Raw genomic sequence first — 13,951 nt, forward strand, 5'->3', positions numbered from 1 at the left:
GGCCCGGACCGACCCCCCAGATTCCCCCCTCAGCATCGAGGAATCTGGGGCGGCTCGGTTGGAAACGGAGATGTAATGACTGGAATGCTCACCAGAGAAATCTGTTGGTTAAAACGCTTGGTTGAAGCACAGCAGGTGAGCAGCCTGTGGAACAGCCGGTCAGACGGCCAACAGGCATACCAGCACAGATTTTACGGACTGGTTCCAATGCACAAGTCCAGCCGCTGAGCCCAACAACTTTTCTGGCTGAAACCCTGTAAAATATTATATGGTCTGGTGAACAAACAGAAAGTCTGGCAGCCACACACACTCGCACACAGTGTGTGTTACCTGGTTTGGTTGGTTGGATCTCGTCCCCTCGTCTCATTACACAACACAGAGTCGGCTGAGACCAAACAAAGCTTCAGTCCCTGATGAAGTATGTCACAGGAAGTCTCTGGCCAAATCCCAATGTTGCCCCTGAACCCTGAACCCTCACAGACTTAGTGACATCACCTGGTGAGTGGCTGAGTGTGAGAGGCTGAATGGGGCAGCACTATTATCACGTGACCTCGATGATGCCAAAAATTTGCATTGAATTATGGGTTTGGGAATTTTGATTGTTCATTTTCATTCCCTCCCTTCGCTCCCTGTTTGTAAACAAAAAGATAATGTTGGATCAGATCTGATCTGAATCACAGTGACTTTACTGTCACACGCTGTTTTCTTCTGATGCTAATGTTAGCGTTAGCTCCTCGCATGCTTGTCTGTTAACCGTTCTTCTTCTATCTTATTATTTCTTGCGTTTTATGGCCGTTGTTGGCCATTTTTTACGCTTCTGGGCGTCCCCTGATAACCCAGGCAACCCTGTGTTTAACGCTATGAACCTTGGGTAATTCCCTCTGGCAAAGTCTGCAGCAATGCGGACTTACAGAAAGCGTGAATAAAGGGCTCAAAATGTGTGTTAGAGAGTCCTCATGTCCTCGATGGGTTGACAGGATCGCCACTGGCTGTGCCGCCATGTTGTGTATGAGTGGCCTTTTAAGAATCTTTGTATTGGTGCATTTTTAGATATTTTCAGCCACTCGAGCTGCTGATTAAAGCCTGCTCGACTGCTCCACTGCTCCACTGCTCCACTGCTCGACTGCTCGACTTGAGAACTTCAGATCTGAGCAGGATGTGTGGTCTCTGAGGTCAGGTGTGAGTCAAGCAGTGGTTCGCATGGCTAGTTTCCATGGAAATAGGTTTGTTGAATCGCCCGGTGTGTTGTTAAGGTGTGTCCCCCGCCGTCGCACACAAAGCAGCCTATTAACACACCCGAATTCTCACACCCACACCCACACTGTGTCATAAAGGATACACAGCAGCAGATACACACTTCATAGCACTGAGCAGAAACTATGTTCAAACAATCAGCTGGGATCAAACTATTTTGATTTTCAAAGCTTTGCAGTTTTCAGTTTTACAAAAGTTTTACAAAGTGACCAGGATGTTGTTTCTGATAATTGTTGTTTCCACATGTTTATTGTGGAGCTTTTAAATCAGTGTCAGATTATTTCCATTCACCTCTGATGAACTGAGACATCAGCAGCAGCAGGTTCATGAGCGATCACCTCGAAATCTCAGTGGATGAAACCAAAACTTTGCTCAGTGATTGGTGAGAAAACGTGCTTCACCTGGTCTGGTTTCACTTTGCTGGTCAAATACTGGACTCAGTTCAAGCTGCTGCACTTTGATACAAGACAAAATCAAGCAGAAGAAAAGCTTGGCTGGCACTAATAATAATAATAATAATAATAATAATAACTTTATTTATATTGCACTTAGAAAGGTTACAGAGTGCTTTACAAGAAAAAAGTAAAACCAGATGAAAGAAAAGTCCAAATAAAACACGTATAAGACAAAGAAATGTCTTTTAAAAAGAGATTTAAAGGAGGTTGAAGTATCTGGTTCTTCTCAGAATAGAGTTACAGTTCTGTTGGGTGATAAATAAAAACATCTCAGAGTCGTGTTTCCTTGCGGAGTGACTGCAGCCTCTTATCATCCAGGTTAGTAAAAACTGCAGTGTGTTTATACTGGGAACTTGCAGGAACTCGTCAGCACGCAAATGGAAAAACATCCTCAAATATGTAAACACACTGATGTGAAAGTTTCCTGGATGCAGATCTCGCTAATGAAATTCCAGGGCTGAAATTTCATCGAGGCTTTGATCCCTGATCCGAAACAGTTTTGTTGTTTTGTCATTATTGTTATTTAATCGAGATTTTAGTCGGATGTTTCTATTAATTGTTGTGTGGTTGATTTTTCTTTGCAGGTTTGATTTGTTGGAAGATAAGATGCAGATTTTATTTCTTTCTGTGATGGTTTAAGTTATTTTTTGTTGAATTTCCTGGGATTCATTTTTCTTCTGTTTGGAAATATTTTTGTAAATAAAATCACATTTCTTTCAGACCTTCCTCCGGCCTGCTGACCGGCTTTCTTTCAACATCCCTTCTTAAAGTTTCCAGTGTCCAAACACCATCATCTGCCCTCTCCATGGTTTTCATCCAGCGCCGCCATCAGGTCACGTTATGTCCAATGAATGAGTGAAGTCATTTCACTGTGTCTCGTGATGCTGCAGCTCCACCTGCTGGCTGCCCAAAGGTGCAACACAACGAGGAGAATAATGGAGGATTTTTGTGTCGTATTAATGAAATTAGTCGTGAAAACACTCACAGGTCTGATCTGTCAGCTGAATGTAGATATCATTGATCCAGGTCCTGGTCCTTCAGGAGGCTTTGTCTCTGTATGAACCTGCACTTCACATCTTCACCCTCTCTCTAGCTTGACATAATTTACGGGTCATTTCCTGCACATTTATTTGTCTTTATTTACCTTATATTCTGATTTTGTGTTTGTGTCGACTGTGTGCACACGTCACTAAACCTGCGATCTCTCCTGTTGCTTCTTCCTGTTTCCCCTCGTGTGACCTGAGGCTCTGAGGTCAGATGGTGTGTTGTGATCTATGGACTGTATGTGGTCAGTTCTGTACCTGCAGAGGGAGACGTTACTCTACACACAACGGATTTAACTTCTGTTGGTGTCCAGACGAGTTGTAATAATTAATTCTGCTTAAAACATTTCGTGTTGTTAAATAGAAAATGAGCTTGTAGGAGCCTGATGCTGCGTCTCCAACTTCAAGTGTCATTTGTAGAAAACGTGGCTCCATATATTTATACAAAAAACACTTCAGCAAAAAGTTAAAGTCTGAAAATCTTTCCTTTGTTTTTCTCTCCTGCCTAAAAAAAACCTCCAAAAAGTGAAATGTGTAATTTACCAAATCACCTGTTAAAAGAGAAAAGAGTTTGGATTTTGATATTTTCCTCAGTATAAACGTCACAGCTTCAACAAACAGCTGGAACATTTCTTTAAAAGTTTACGAGTTCAACTCAAAAACTTTAATCTGCTTAATAAAAAAATGGCAAACTGTTTAATTCAAAGAGGAATTTATTCAAGTTTAACATGGTGACAAAGCTTTGCTTAAACAGTTCTACATAAAAATATATAAAATCATTTATTTTACATTGCACAGTAAAAAAAGGTCTGAGCCTTAAAAACACACAGAACACGACATAAAAACCCGACAGCACTGAAACAACAGGAAATAAAATGTGTTTTTCCTCTTAATTCATTAATCACATTAATATTTGTAACTTAAATATCTTTTAAAATGTGAGTTTTGATGGAAGAAGTTTGAAGGAAGTTTCTGATTTCAGGTTGAATTTGATTTGCAAGTGTTTTTTGTCGGCATGAAAAAAAGTTCATGATGTTTTTAATGCAAATTTCATCAGCTGAAACAAGATTATGTTTCTAAATAAACAGGATTCAACTGGATCTGACGCACGTCACACTGTGGTCGATGCCAGCGCAGCAGTTTCCTGCAGACGAGCTGAAACCACTTTCAGTGTGTTTATTTCTTTAAGAAGAGTCGATTCACCTCACCACAAACAAACCCCCTCAACCCTGGAGTTTGTATCCCTGCAGATAGTTTTCCAGTTCATTACAATGGAGGAGGACGGAAACAAGGTTGTGATCTTTAAGACTCTTTCACTTGAAGAAAATAGTCCCTATGAAAAATCATCCACAGTGATGAGGCCTGTAAAAACATTCTGATGTTTTCCACACCTCAAATTAAATCCCAGTCACTTCCATTGGATTGAGGTGGAGGCAGAAATCTCAAACAGCTGGACTAATCAAACTAATGTTAGTCCATTAGTCACCTGCGAGGAGAAATATCTTTGTGTAATTTGGGTGAATTGATTCTTTTCAGTTTCCAGATCATCAAATATTAAAGTGTCAGTGTGTTTAAAACGGTTCTGGACTCTGGACCAACTGTGGCTCAGCTCATTTGCATGAGTCCTGTTTCCAGCATTTGGTTCAGAGCGAAACACACTCCAATGTAAACAGTCAGGTTTCACTCACACACACACACACACACACACACACACACACACAGGGAAGCTTCCCGTCCCAGAGAGACGCAGTGGAGGAAGATTAATGTTTCAGTCCCTGGAATCAAAAGTTTAATGTTTGATTTTTGACTTTAATCTGGATGGAAACCACCAGAGACTTTGACCTGTTGTTAGAATAATAAACCTGCTATCAGGCTGTTATTTTATACTACAGTGCTATCAAATGACCTTCACATCACCCGGCTTGTATTACCTGACCGGCACTTTGGAGCCTCAAATTCAGGCCTCTGCCGTTACCTGGCCGCCATTTCCTTTTTTTTTTTTTTTTTTTTATAAAGGTGATTATTTTCAGCTTTTGGCACAAGCGAAGTGAAGCAGATAAAAGTTCACCCCCTCTCATATTCCTTGGTCCATTTCCTCCTCCGCTGTGACATGACGAAGTGATACTGAGGAGGGAAAAACAAAGATGGAGGGAGATCTACGTTTTCATGAAGCAGATTAAAGTCCACCGGGTCTCGGGTTCAGGTGTCTCCATTCCCACAGTTCCCCTCTCTGAGTCTTGGAAAGTCAGCAAGTTAGAAGCTGCTCAAGTTTTTAAATTGCACATCTGGATGTGATTTCTTTTAACCGCAGCAGCGAGACACACGTGGCTCAGTAACGGTGAGTAAAAGTAAAATGGAGACGGGGTGTGATGTCATGTGATGTCACTCACGGTCACTCCAAGTCCTTGCTGTTGATGAGGAGGAAGATGATGATGCAGGTCAGCAGCACCATCATCATCACCACGGCTGTCAGGAGGAAGGCTCGGCACGCCGGCCGGCCGGTCAGTCTGAACAGAGCGCCGCCCACGCCCACGCCCCCCGCCTCGCCACGGCCCCCCACGGGCGGACTGGGAAGCCCCACGTCCAGAGAGCGGTTCACTGACCTCAGAGATGTCAGCGACCTCTGACCCCACCTCCGAGGACTTTCAGATGACCTGAACGAGAAACAGAGGATGGATCCTGTGATTCATCAATAAAATCATTTATTATTACTATTGTTATGATTTCATCTGTTTTAAAAACTGAATTTATTCTGTGTGAGTGTTACGGTGGCCCTGAGGGGTCAAATCACAGGAACTTGAGAAAACACAAAACACAAATTCAGGAAAGATCTTCAGTACAGAAACGTCCCAGCCTGGTTCATCACTTTTTTTTTCACTCTGCTCGTGTTGTTTTCTTTAGTAGCAGCTTGTACAACATTATGTTCAACAGTGATTTCAGTTTATCCAGGTTAATGAGGTCTGATACGTTTGTGGAACTTGATCAATAACTGACATCAATATTCCAGTTAAATTTGGCAGAAGAACAAATGTGCTCCAATAAAAACCGGATCAGATAACATGTATTTCCTTGTAATAAATCAGTTTCTTCGAGGTGTTGTGTTTCCTCCGTGATGCACGAACACCTCAGCACCACATTTTCACCACAAGCCGACGGATGAGATTTTAAAAGGACTCGTCTGATCTGGATTAACTTTTCAGTTTCACCTGTTCTTACACGCACAACTTTCAAACACGTCATGGTTGTTTTATGTTGAAATCGTCCCCTCAGTGATAAACTGACCAGCAAAGGCTCCACAGAGGGAACGCCGACCACCAGAACTGAATTAATCTGACTCATGCTGCTGAATTTAGGTTCTGACAACTAATAATCATCAAATGAATCAAAACTGAAGTCTAGAAACTTAAACCCAATGTTGTTGAAGGTTGATGATAAATCCAATAAATGTTGACAGTGGAGGGAAATCATGAACAACTGTCTAGAGGTGAGAACAAATCATCTGTTACTGAATCAGTAGTTTTCATAAAGATTATTGACTCCTGATAGATTATTTTAACAGTCTGACCTCTTGACCTCCAGCTTCCCTTTGTTGCGGAGGAAGCGGATGCTGTAGACTCTCTGCATGGCGGCCGGCAGGAAGGAGAGCACGTCCGGGTCCGTGGTCAGTTTGGGCAGGCCGAGGGCGGGCAGGGGCGTGAGGCTGCGGCACAGCGGGCACTGGATGGCGCTGGGCTGGGCCGACTTGACGTTGATGCGCGCCAGGCACTCCAGGCAGAACGTGTGCTTGCAGTGAAGCATCTTGGGACAGCGGAAGACGTTGTTGAACTGGCTGAAGCAGATGGCGCACTCCAGGTCCGGACAGGTGTCTTCGGAGCACTGAGACGGGAGTGGGGACGGGCGGAGGTCTGGGGACGGGATGATGACGGAGACCTGGTAGGACGGCGGCGTGGCGGGGGCGGGGGCGGGGTAAGGGTTTAGTGTGGGAACAGATGGAGCCTGTATCTGCGGCGAGACCGGAGCCGGGCCGGACTGAGGCCTGGATGGGAGGCTGAAGCCTGGATCTGAGGCTGGAAGCGGCGAGGCGGAGTGGTCCGAGCTCGGTGATCGGATCAGGTTTTGACCTCCATCTTGGTCTGACGAGGTCTGAGGGGAGGTACGGCTCCAAACCGACAGAGAGGTATGACCTGTCTGGATGAGCGGAGGAGATGGTAAACTGGAGAGAGATGGATTATGGGAACTATCACAGGGGCCAGGGGCTGAAGGTGGAGGTGGACTTTGGAAGCCAGAGTTCAGGTTTGGATCTCCATAGGGATTCATGACTGGTGGATGACAGACGGACGGAGGGAGAGAAAGATGGAGGATGTTGAGCTTTCAGCCGTCAGCAGGGACAAGAGCTTCAGTGACGGCTTCACAGACTCATGGTGGATGGAGGATGATGAAGAAATGATGAAGATGCTCCTCATGCAGCCTCAGACGCCCTCATCAAAACTCACTCTAAAGAAGCAAAGACTTTATCAACACACTGCAAACCAACAGGATTAAAGATAATTCATTATGAAAACTAAGCAGTGACAGTTTGACCCTCAGTTCAGATGATCGGAAGTCTTAATGCTTCAAGCTTGGAAAGTAAAAAAAGAAAAGAGACATTTCTCTGCACTTCAAAGCTGCTGGAGCATCAAACTCTTTCCTTTCTTTTTAAAAAAAGTGAAATACAACAGCTTTTCAAACGGGGCCCGTTTCACAAAGACAGACTTCGACTGTGACTTCTAACAAACAGTCAGACTTCAGACGGACTGAGTCTGAATTCATCTGCTGCATGAAGCAGTTTAGTTGACTTAAGCCAGACGGCAGTACAATGAATTCTGGGTAAATTAAGAATTTTATGAATATAAAAATAAAGCCAACTGCTCAGCTCCGTTTACCTCAGCATCAAATGTTTGTCATACAGAAGAATTCAACCGTTACAACGACATTTTACTTTGAAAATTCAGTGCGTGAAACAATAAACTGAACTAATCTGATTTTGGTCTCTAAAAACTCTTTCCTTTCTCTCCATAACAAAGTCAGCAAACCACAAATCATGAGCCATGTTTTCCTGTGTCTTGTTGTTGGGTACTGCTCAGCGCAGGTGTGATTGACTGTTACCATGGTAACATTGGTCTTAGGCCTGAGTTAACCTGAGGGTGAGGCCTACAATTAGTCTGTTTTTATTGTTGTGAAACAGTTTGATTACCACTACAGACCAGTCTAAAATATCTCTGTGGAACTGACCCCAGATCTGTACTGCTGTTTTATAGCACCTTTCACCATTACAGTCACAACACTGTAGCTGTGCACGTTATTTATATCCAAAGGTCTTACTAACAGTTCTCTCCGCAAAACAAGGCAAATAAACTGTAATAAGTATATGAAGAAAGACATTTTTCATTATTGGTGCCATATTCCAACAAATCTGAGTGTTTCACGACAGTTTTCAGACGAAGAACTCGAGGTCTTGCAGCATATTATATCACACACACTAACACTGCCAGACCCGCCACGGGCTCTCAACTTCACAACCTCATGTAGTTTGTCTATAAATTCACTTTAAATCACAAAAAACTGAGCAGACTGAATTTTGAGTAACATATAAAATCATGCACAAGACATTTAACTTTCCAAAGCTTAAAAAGAAACCTGCTGGGAGGTGTATTAAAAGACAGAGTACCTACCTCCACAGTGACGGAGAAGCGCAGTCAGTTCTAACACATCAGCTCTCTGTATTAAACCGCTCAGGATCACTTTTCCTCTAGTTTGCATAAGTTTAGTTAAAACTGAGAGCAGGTCTGTGTCTGAATGAATAACACTGTGCCACACAACTGGATTCATATTCCAGTCCAGCGGGTGTCAACAGAACAGAAATTTGCATTGTCGTCTTATTTACAAAAGGGAAATAACATGCAAAACAAGATGGCCGCCCGTTCTGATGCTGGGACACGCTGAGCAGGAATCACCTCATAAAGCAGAAACGTAGACAGATCGTCTCGACTGCAACCTTCATCTGAGTCTGTTTATGTAGCAGTGTTTTAGGTTCTTGACCATCAGGCTGTGACATTTCCTGTTTCCTGTATACATTCCACGTGTTGTTGCCGTGTTCAATAGATCACTACAGATACACTGTGTGTGCAATTGCCATGAGGTGTTTGATAGTTGTAGCTGTGAGGTGAGAAGGTGAGAAGGTGAGAATTTGCTGCTTTTCCTCGTCTTACATTAGAGTTAAATTTAATATTTTGTGTTGGTCGGCTCTCAAACGTTTTACATTGGTTCAAGGTTCCACTGAAACTGGGAACGCACCGATATGATTTCTGAAGCTTTAATTGATCAAGGTTTTAGTAGGAAAATGTACAACTGCACACAAACCCATATCAGTTATATTCTAGTGATGGCTGTGCAAACACTGTCAGAAAAATAAATGCTGCCCCAACACAGCAATTACTTTTTAAAATCTGCTGCCAAAATGTCCACTATCGACTGAGACCATGAGTGATTCAGATATCCCAATGAAAGACACATGCAATTCCATTTATTTTAAGGGGTTAACGTATGACTACCTGGAATTGATCAGTTATGTTGTAAATACTTGTGAAAACCCAAATAAAGTCCATTATACAACTGTGGGAAAATGAGCAGATAGAGACATGGCAGTGTTGGCATAAAGGATCTTTGCTTCAGCGCTTCCCATGCAAAAAACCAGCACACCTGGAGATCTTACTGCTGTTTCAGGTAACACCTAAAACAGCAGGTACAGAGTAAGAGTCTTTCATCCTCATGTAAATAATCTCTTACTGTCAAATTTACCAGCTGCACATCACTGACAGAGCAGCTGATCTCCTGTCAGTTCCTACTACCTCTTCCTCCTCACTATATTAGATCTGTGAACCATGAAAGGCTTGACTGAACAACTGCTCTCGTGCAGGCCACCAAACTCCAGGCAAAAATATGGAAATTTACAATTTCAACAACAGCAACAACAACAACAACAACACCTCGTAGGACCTGGTTTCATCATAGAAAAACTACATAAAACGTATTTTGGTCAAACTGCCTGTTACTTTAACCACACACAAGATACAAGGCAGGAATTGTATAGGCTACCTGTATAGGCTACCTTGCATTGCACTTAGTTGGGAATCACCTATGCCGAATTTGACCTAAGACCCTCTTGATTTGAAAAAACATCTAAAATAATCTGTTAAATGTGTCCCCGACTTTGTGCATGAACAGGAAAGGTAAAATTATAAGGTTTATGAATGACGTTTGGCGCGCAAGCGGGAAAGATTGTTCTTACCATTTAGATAGATATCCACTCTCTCCCCTTCCACGCGCCACCATCACGGGGTCGGTTTATGACGTAGCTCCTCCAGGAGTTCACTTTTAACGGCTCGAGTTAACGGCCAACGGTCCGATTTTAAACGTTGTCTTTCCGGCTCAGCTCGCTTCTTTGGCTGTGCTTTGCGGTAGTGACTCCGTATTTGAATAACTGAATAAAAACGAGGAAACGGGTTTAGTCAAATCACCTGCTGGCCTCTTTCTTTCCTGGCTGTGTTGGAGGGTGAACACACCTGAAGAAAGTGATGTTGATGAAGGTGACGTTCTCCATTTTCCCTACCGACGTTGAAGCCCTTCACCTGGTAATTAGCTTCAACCCTTTTGTCAACATTTTCTTAATTTTTTCGTATATATGAACTTATCTTTGTATGTTTGATAAAATACTCTTTTGTTACAACTGTACTTAATGGTGAACAAAACGCCTAAATGTAGGCCAAAGGTTACACCAAAAACGTAAATTTCCACAGTAAGCTAGCTACCGTAGCAATTAGCTAGTTAACTAGCAGTTGGTGCTAACTGCTACATACAGTAACCGCGAAAAGAACAGCTTGGCCTAAAAAACCCCAATGTTATCCATCTAAGAAAATCAATCATGAATGGCCCTGTCACTTTGTCTTTACTAATCATACAATTTCGTTGGAATTTAACAAAGAGAAGTTAATTGGCAGCTGATGATAAGCTAATGATGGCTGGTTGTTAACTTTATCAAAATGAGGGATAACTAAAGTCTTTGATTGGCCTAAAAATTACACTTCAGAACAAAGAGGAGAAAAAGTGGCTAATGTACTGGCACTGTAGGCAGTTGGAGACATATTTAATAAACTCAAGAAGAAAAGGGCTTGAAATTGTGCCACTTTTCTATTTTAATTCTAGTATAATTCAGGAAATGTTTATAATTTCAACTGTAACCACATTATTGGCAAACTAAGACAGGTTTGTCTGGCTGGTTGATGACCTTTGCAAAATAGAACATAACATTCACTTTTAATGGAATCCAGATATTAGGTTTATATTAGGGATCATGCACCCTTCATTTTGGCTTTTTTTTTTTGGTTGTGTACCATACAATATCCATAAATAGAAAAATGGGCACCTAAAGTGTCTATTTTGCTTTTCTATTCATATAGTTTCAGTTCATTTCTGGTGAGATTTCACACTGTAAATATTACACACAGCTTTCAGCATTAAGCTACTTGTTTTTTTTAGGCTTGGATACCAAATTTAGAACTTTAAAGGGTAGTGACCTCTAGTGAGAGATAGACAGGATAGTCGGGGCGAGTAGCTAGTTCGATTAAGCTGTTGTTGGAGATAATTGTGCTTTTCTTCACTGTCTTGTTTGGCGTTAGCTTAGCATTTTTACTAACATTAACCAACATGACGCCACTGGCTGCATCCGAAATTCTTGCTCAACATGCTATTTAGTGCACTGAAACAGTATGTGTGATTTTTTAAGATGTTCGCCACCTTAGTATGAAACCAATAGACTGAATTGCATACTATGTACCGGGAAATATTACAGCTAGCACTATGCAAACACTGCAGTGAATGTGAATAGTACTCAACCCTAGTATTTTTGTATACCACCAATGGTATTTGATTGTTTAAAAATGATACGTCGGCCAATATGTTTATTTTTTTAAATAAATACAATGTAAACAAACACTTCTGGTAAAGATTTGTTCTTTCAATCTGTTGTTCCCAGACAGGTGGAGTCAAATCAGCATCATCTGAATCATAAACAATTTCAGACAGACAAAAAAATATGCGCAATTCAATTAACTAAATCAATCAAGGTCAAATCATTATGACAAACCCAGTCTTTTCATTCAGAGCCTGTGCACCATTCGGCAGTGCTGGTGTGCTGTATTTTCTGTGGGGGAGATGACAGCTGGGAAATATGCTAGATTGAGTTCAGACGGCAAATGCGATGGCAGGTATCATATTGAATCCTTGTCAGCTGGTGAAAAATAGTAACAGGTAATGTACCCGATTTTGTGTTAATACTACTGCTCTTACTGTTTTTTAACATTTCCACTGAAATGCACCGTAAATGTACCTCCTAATGCAACATAAAAAAGAATTTAAAAAAAAAAAAATCTTAGATAATATGAAAAGAGAGATATAGAGTTATTTATTTAATATGAAATTATGAAACTTCTTTCCTGGCTGTGTTTGAGTGTGAACACACCTGAAGAAAGTGATGCTGATGAAGGTGACGTTCTCCATTTTCCCCACCGACGTTGAAGCCCTTCACCTGGTAATTAGCTTTAACCCTTTTGTCAACATTTTCTTAATTTTTTCGTATATATGAACTTATCTTTTTATGTTTGATAACATATACATATGTAACATATACATACATACATACATAAATTATGAAACTTATCTTATTATCAAACTTTGCTGTCATCCTTTCAACACTGCTGAAAATTATATCAATGTAAGATCAGATGGTTATATCGCCATTAACGCTCAATGCTGAACTGTTAAAGATATTTTGAGATGAATAAGACATTTTCTGCACTAAAGGACAGAAATTGTAGTTATTGCAATGAAGAGAAAGTGTAAGGTATCACATTTAAGTACGCCCACTCATTTCACTCCCTCAATTCCTTGTCTAAAAAAGAGGAAAGTATCACATTCTATACTTGTTTTCATGACACTTTACAACAATACAGCCGACAACTTTCTCCTTCTCATCATGTATAAGGCGAGTGATTTTAGCTGTAGCCATAACTGGGAGTCAATGAACATGACTGGCAGAGGACCAGTTTCCCCAGTCAGGGACACATTTTTTCAATTATTCTCCACTTGAATGCATCAGCTAGACATTTCTCCATTCTTTGCTGAGATGGACAGACTAGTGCTGCAACAAATGTTTTCTGGTTTATTCAAATGTATTATTTGTAAGGACTGTTATTCTACAGTAGTAGTAAGTGCATGTTATTATAATTTGTAACATTTAAACAGTGGACAAAGCATCTTCACCACAGTAACTACACAACAGGCATTAGTTTGTTAACTAGTATGGTCTCAGTTTTTTGCATTGTCAAACAATACCTTACTACTTGCAGAATTCAGGTATGTTTTCATGCTTGTTGTGCCACTGTGGTTGGCCCAAATCACACTGCCTTTGTCTTATCATCGCTCAATTTAAAATGTTCCCACACAGCTGAGGGCTTCGGCATTCTGTCTTCCCTTTAACAGGCGGGATAAACTGAAACGTGACATTCACTGCTGTGAGTAAGACGGATGTCAGGTGTCCAAGCTGAGACTAAAAAAAAAAAAAAAAAACTAAAAAAAAAAATCTCTTGATAACCTCATTAACATTGATCATCACGTTATTTATTCAGGCTTTTGTGACTTTATTGATAGTGCAGTAGAGAGACAGGAAATGGGGAGGCAGAGAGAGGGGGAATGACATGCAGCTAAGGGCTGTCCGATGCGGGACTTGAACCAGGGCCGACTGCAGCGAGGACTGTGGATTTATTGCATGTATATATTCATTTTATTTGGTCAGTTGTATACCGATTTAAATTAAGATAAATGTTACATATGAAATCTATGAGGGTGTTACCTGAAATGACTGATTTGATAGTAACCTAGAAAACTCCCTCCTCAATCTTTTATGTTAAGTGGGTGTTGTTATGGCAGTTGGCGAAAATGTAGTTTATATCAAAGGATACATGGACTTATAGGGTACATGCATGTATTTCTATAGACTCTGCTCCAGGTTGAATGACCAACTCACTCTGCTTTGCTTTCACATGATAATGTCGCAGAATCTTAACAGGACTCTAGGCTTGTGGAAATAATTTTGGGAAATTGTGT

General features: G+C 41.3%; 1 protein-coding gene across 1 annotated transcript; it reads right to left on the reverse strand.

Annotated features, from left to right (window-relative positions):
* Positions 1–5,144: 5,144 nt before the first annotated feature.
* Positions 5,145–6,712, reverse strand: LOC130169276 (RING finger protein 223; the record flags this gene model as incomplete). The annotated part of the gene is made up of 2 exons (XM_056375855.1): positions 5,145–5,406; positions 6,318–6,712. Coding segments are annotated over 2 exons (657 nt in total), but the record flags the coding sequence as incomplete, so codon positions are not given.
* Between the last annotated feature and the right edge of the window lie 7,239 nt (positions 6,713–13,951).

This window comes from Seriola aureovittata, chromosome 5 (assembly GCF_021018895.1).
Source record: "Seriola aureovittata isolate HTS-2021-v1 ecotype China chromosome 5, ASM2101889v1, whole genome shotgun sequence".
Taxonomy (NCBI): domain Eukaryota; kingdom Metazoa; phylum Chordata; class Actinopteri; order Carangiformes; family Carangidae; genus Seriola; species Seriola aureovittata.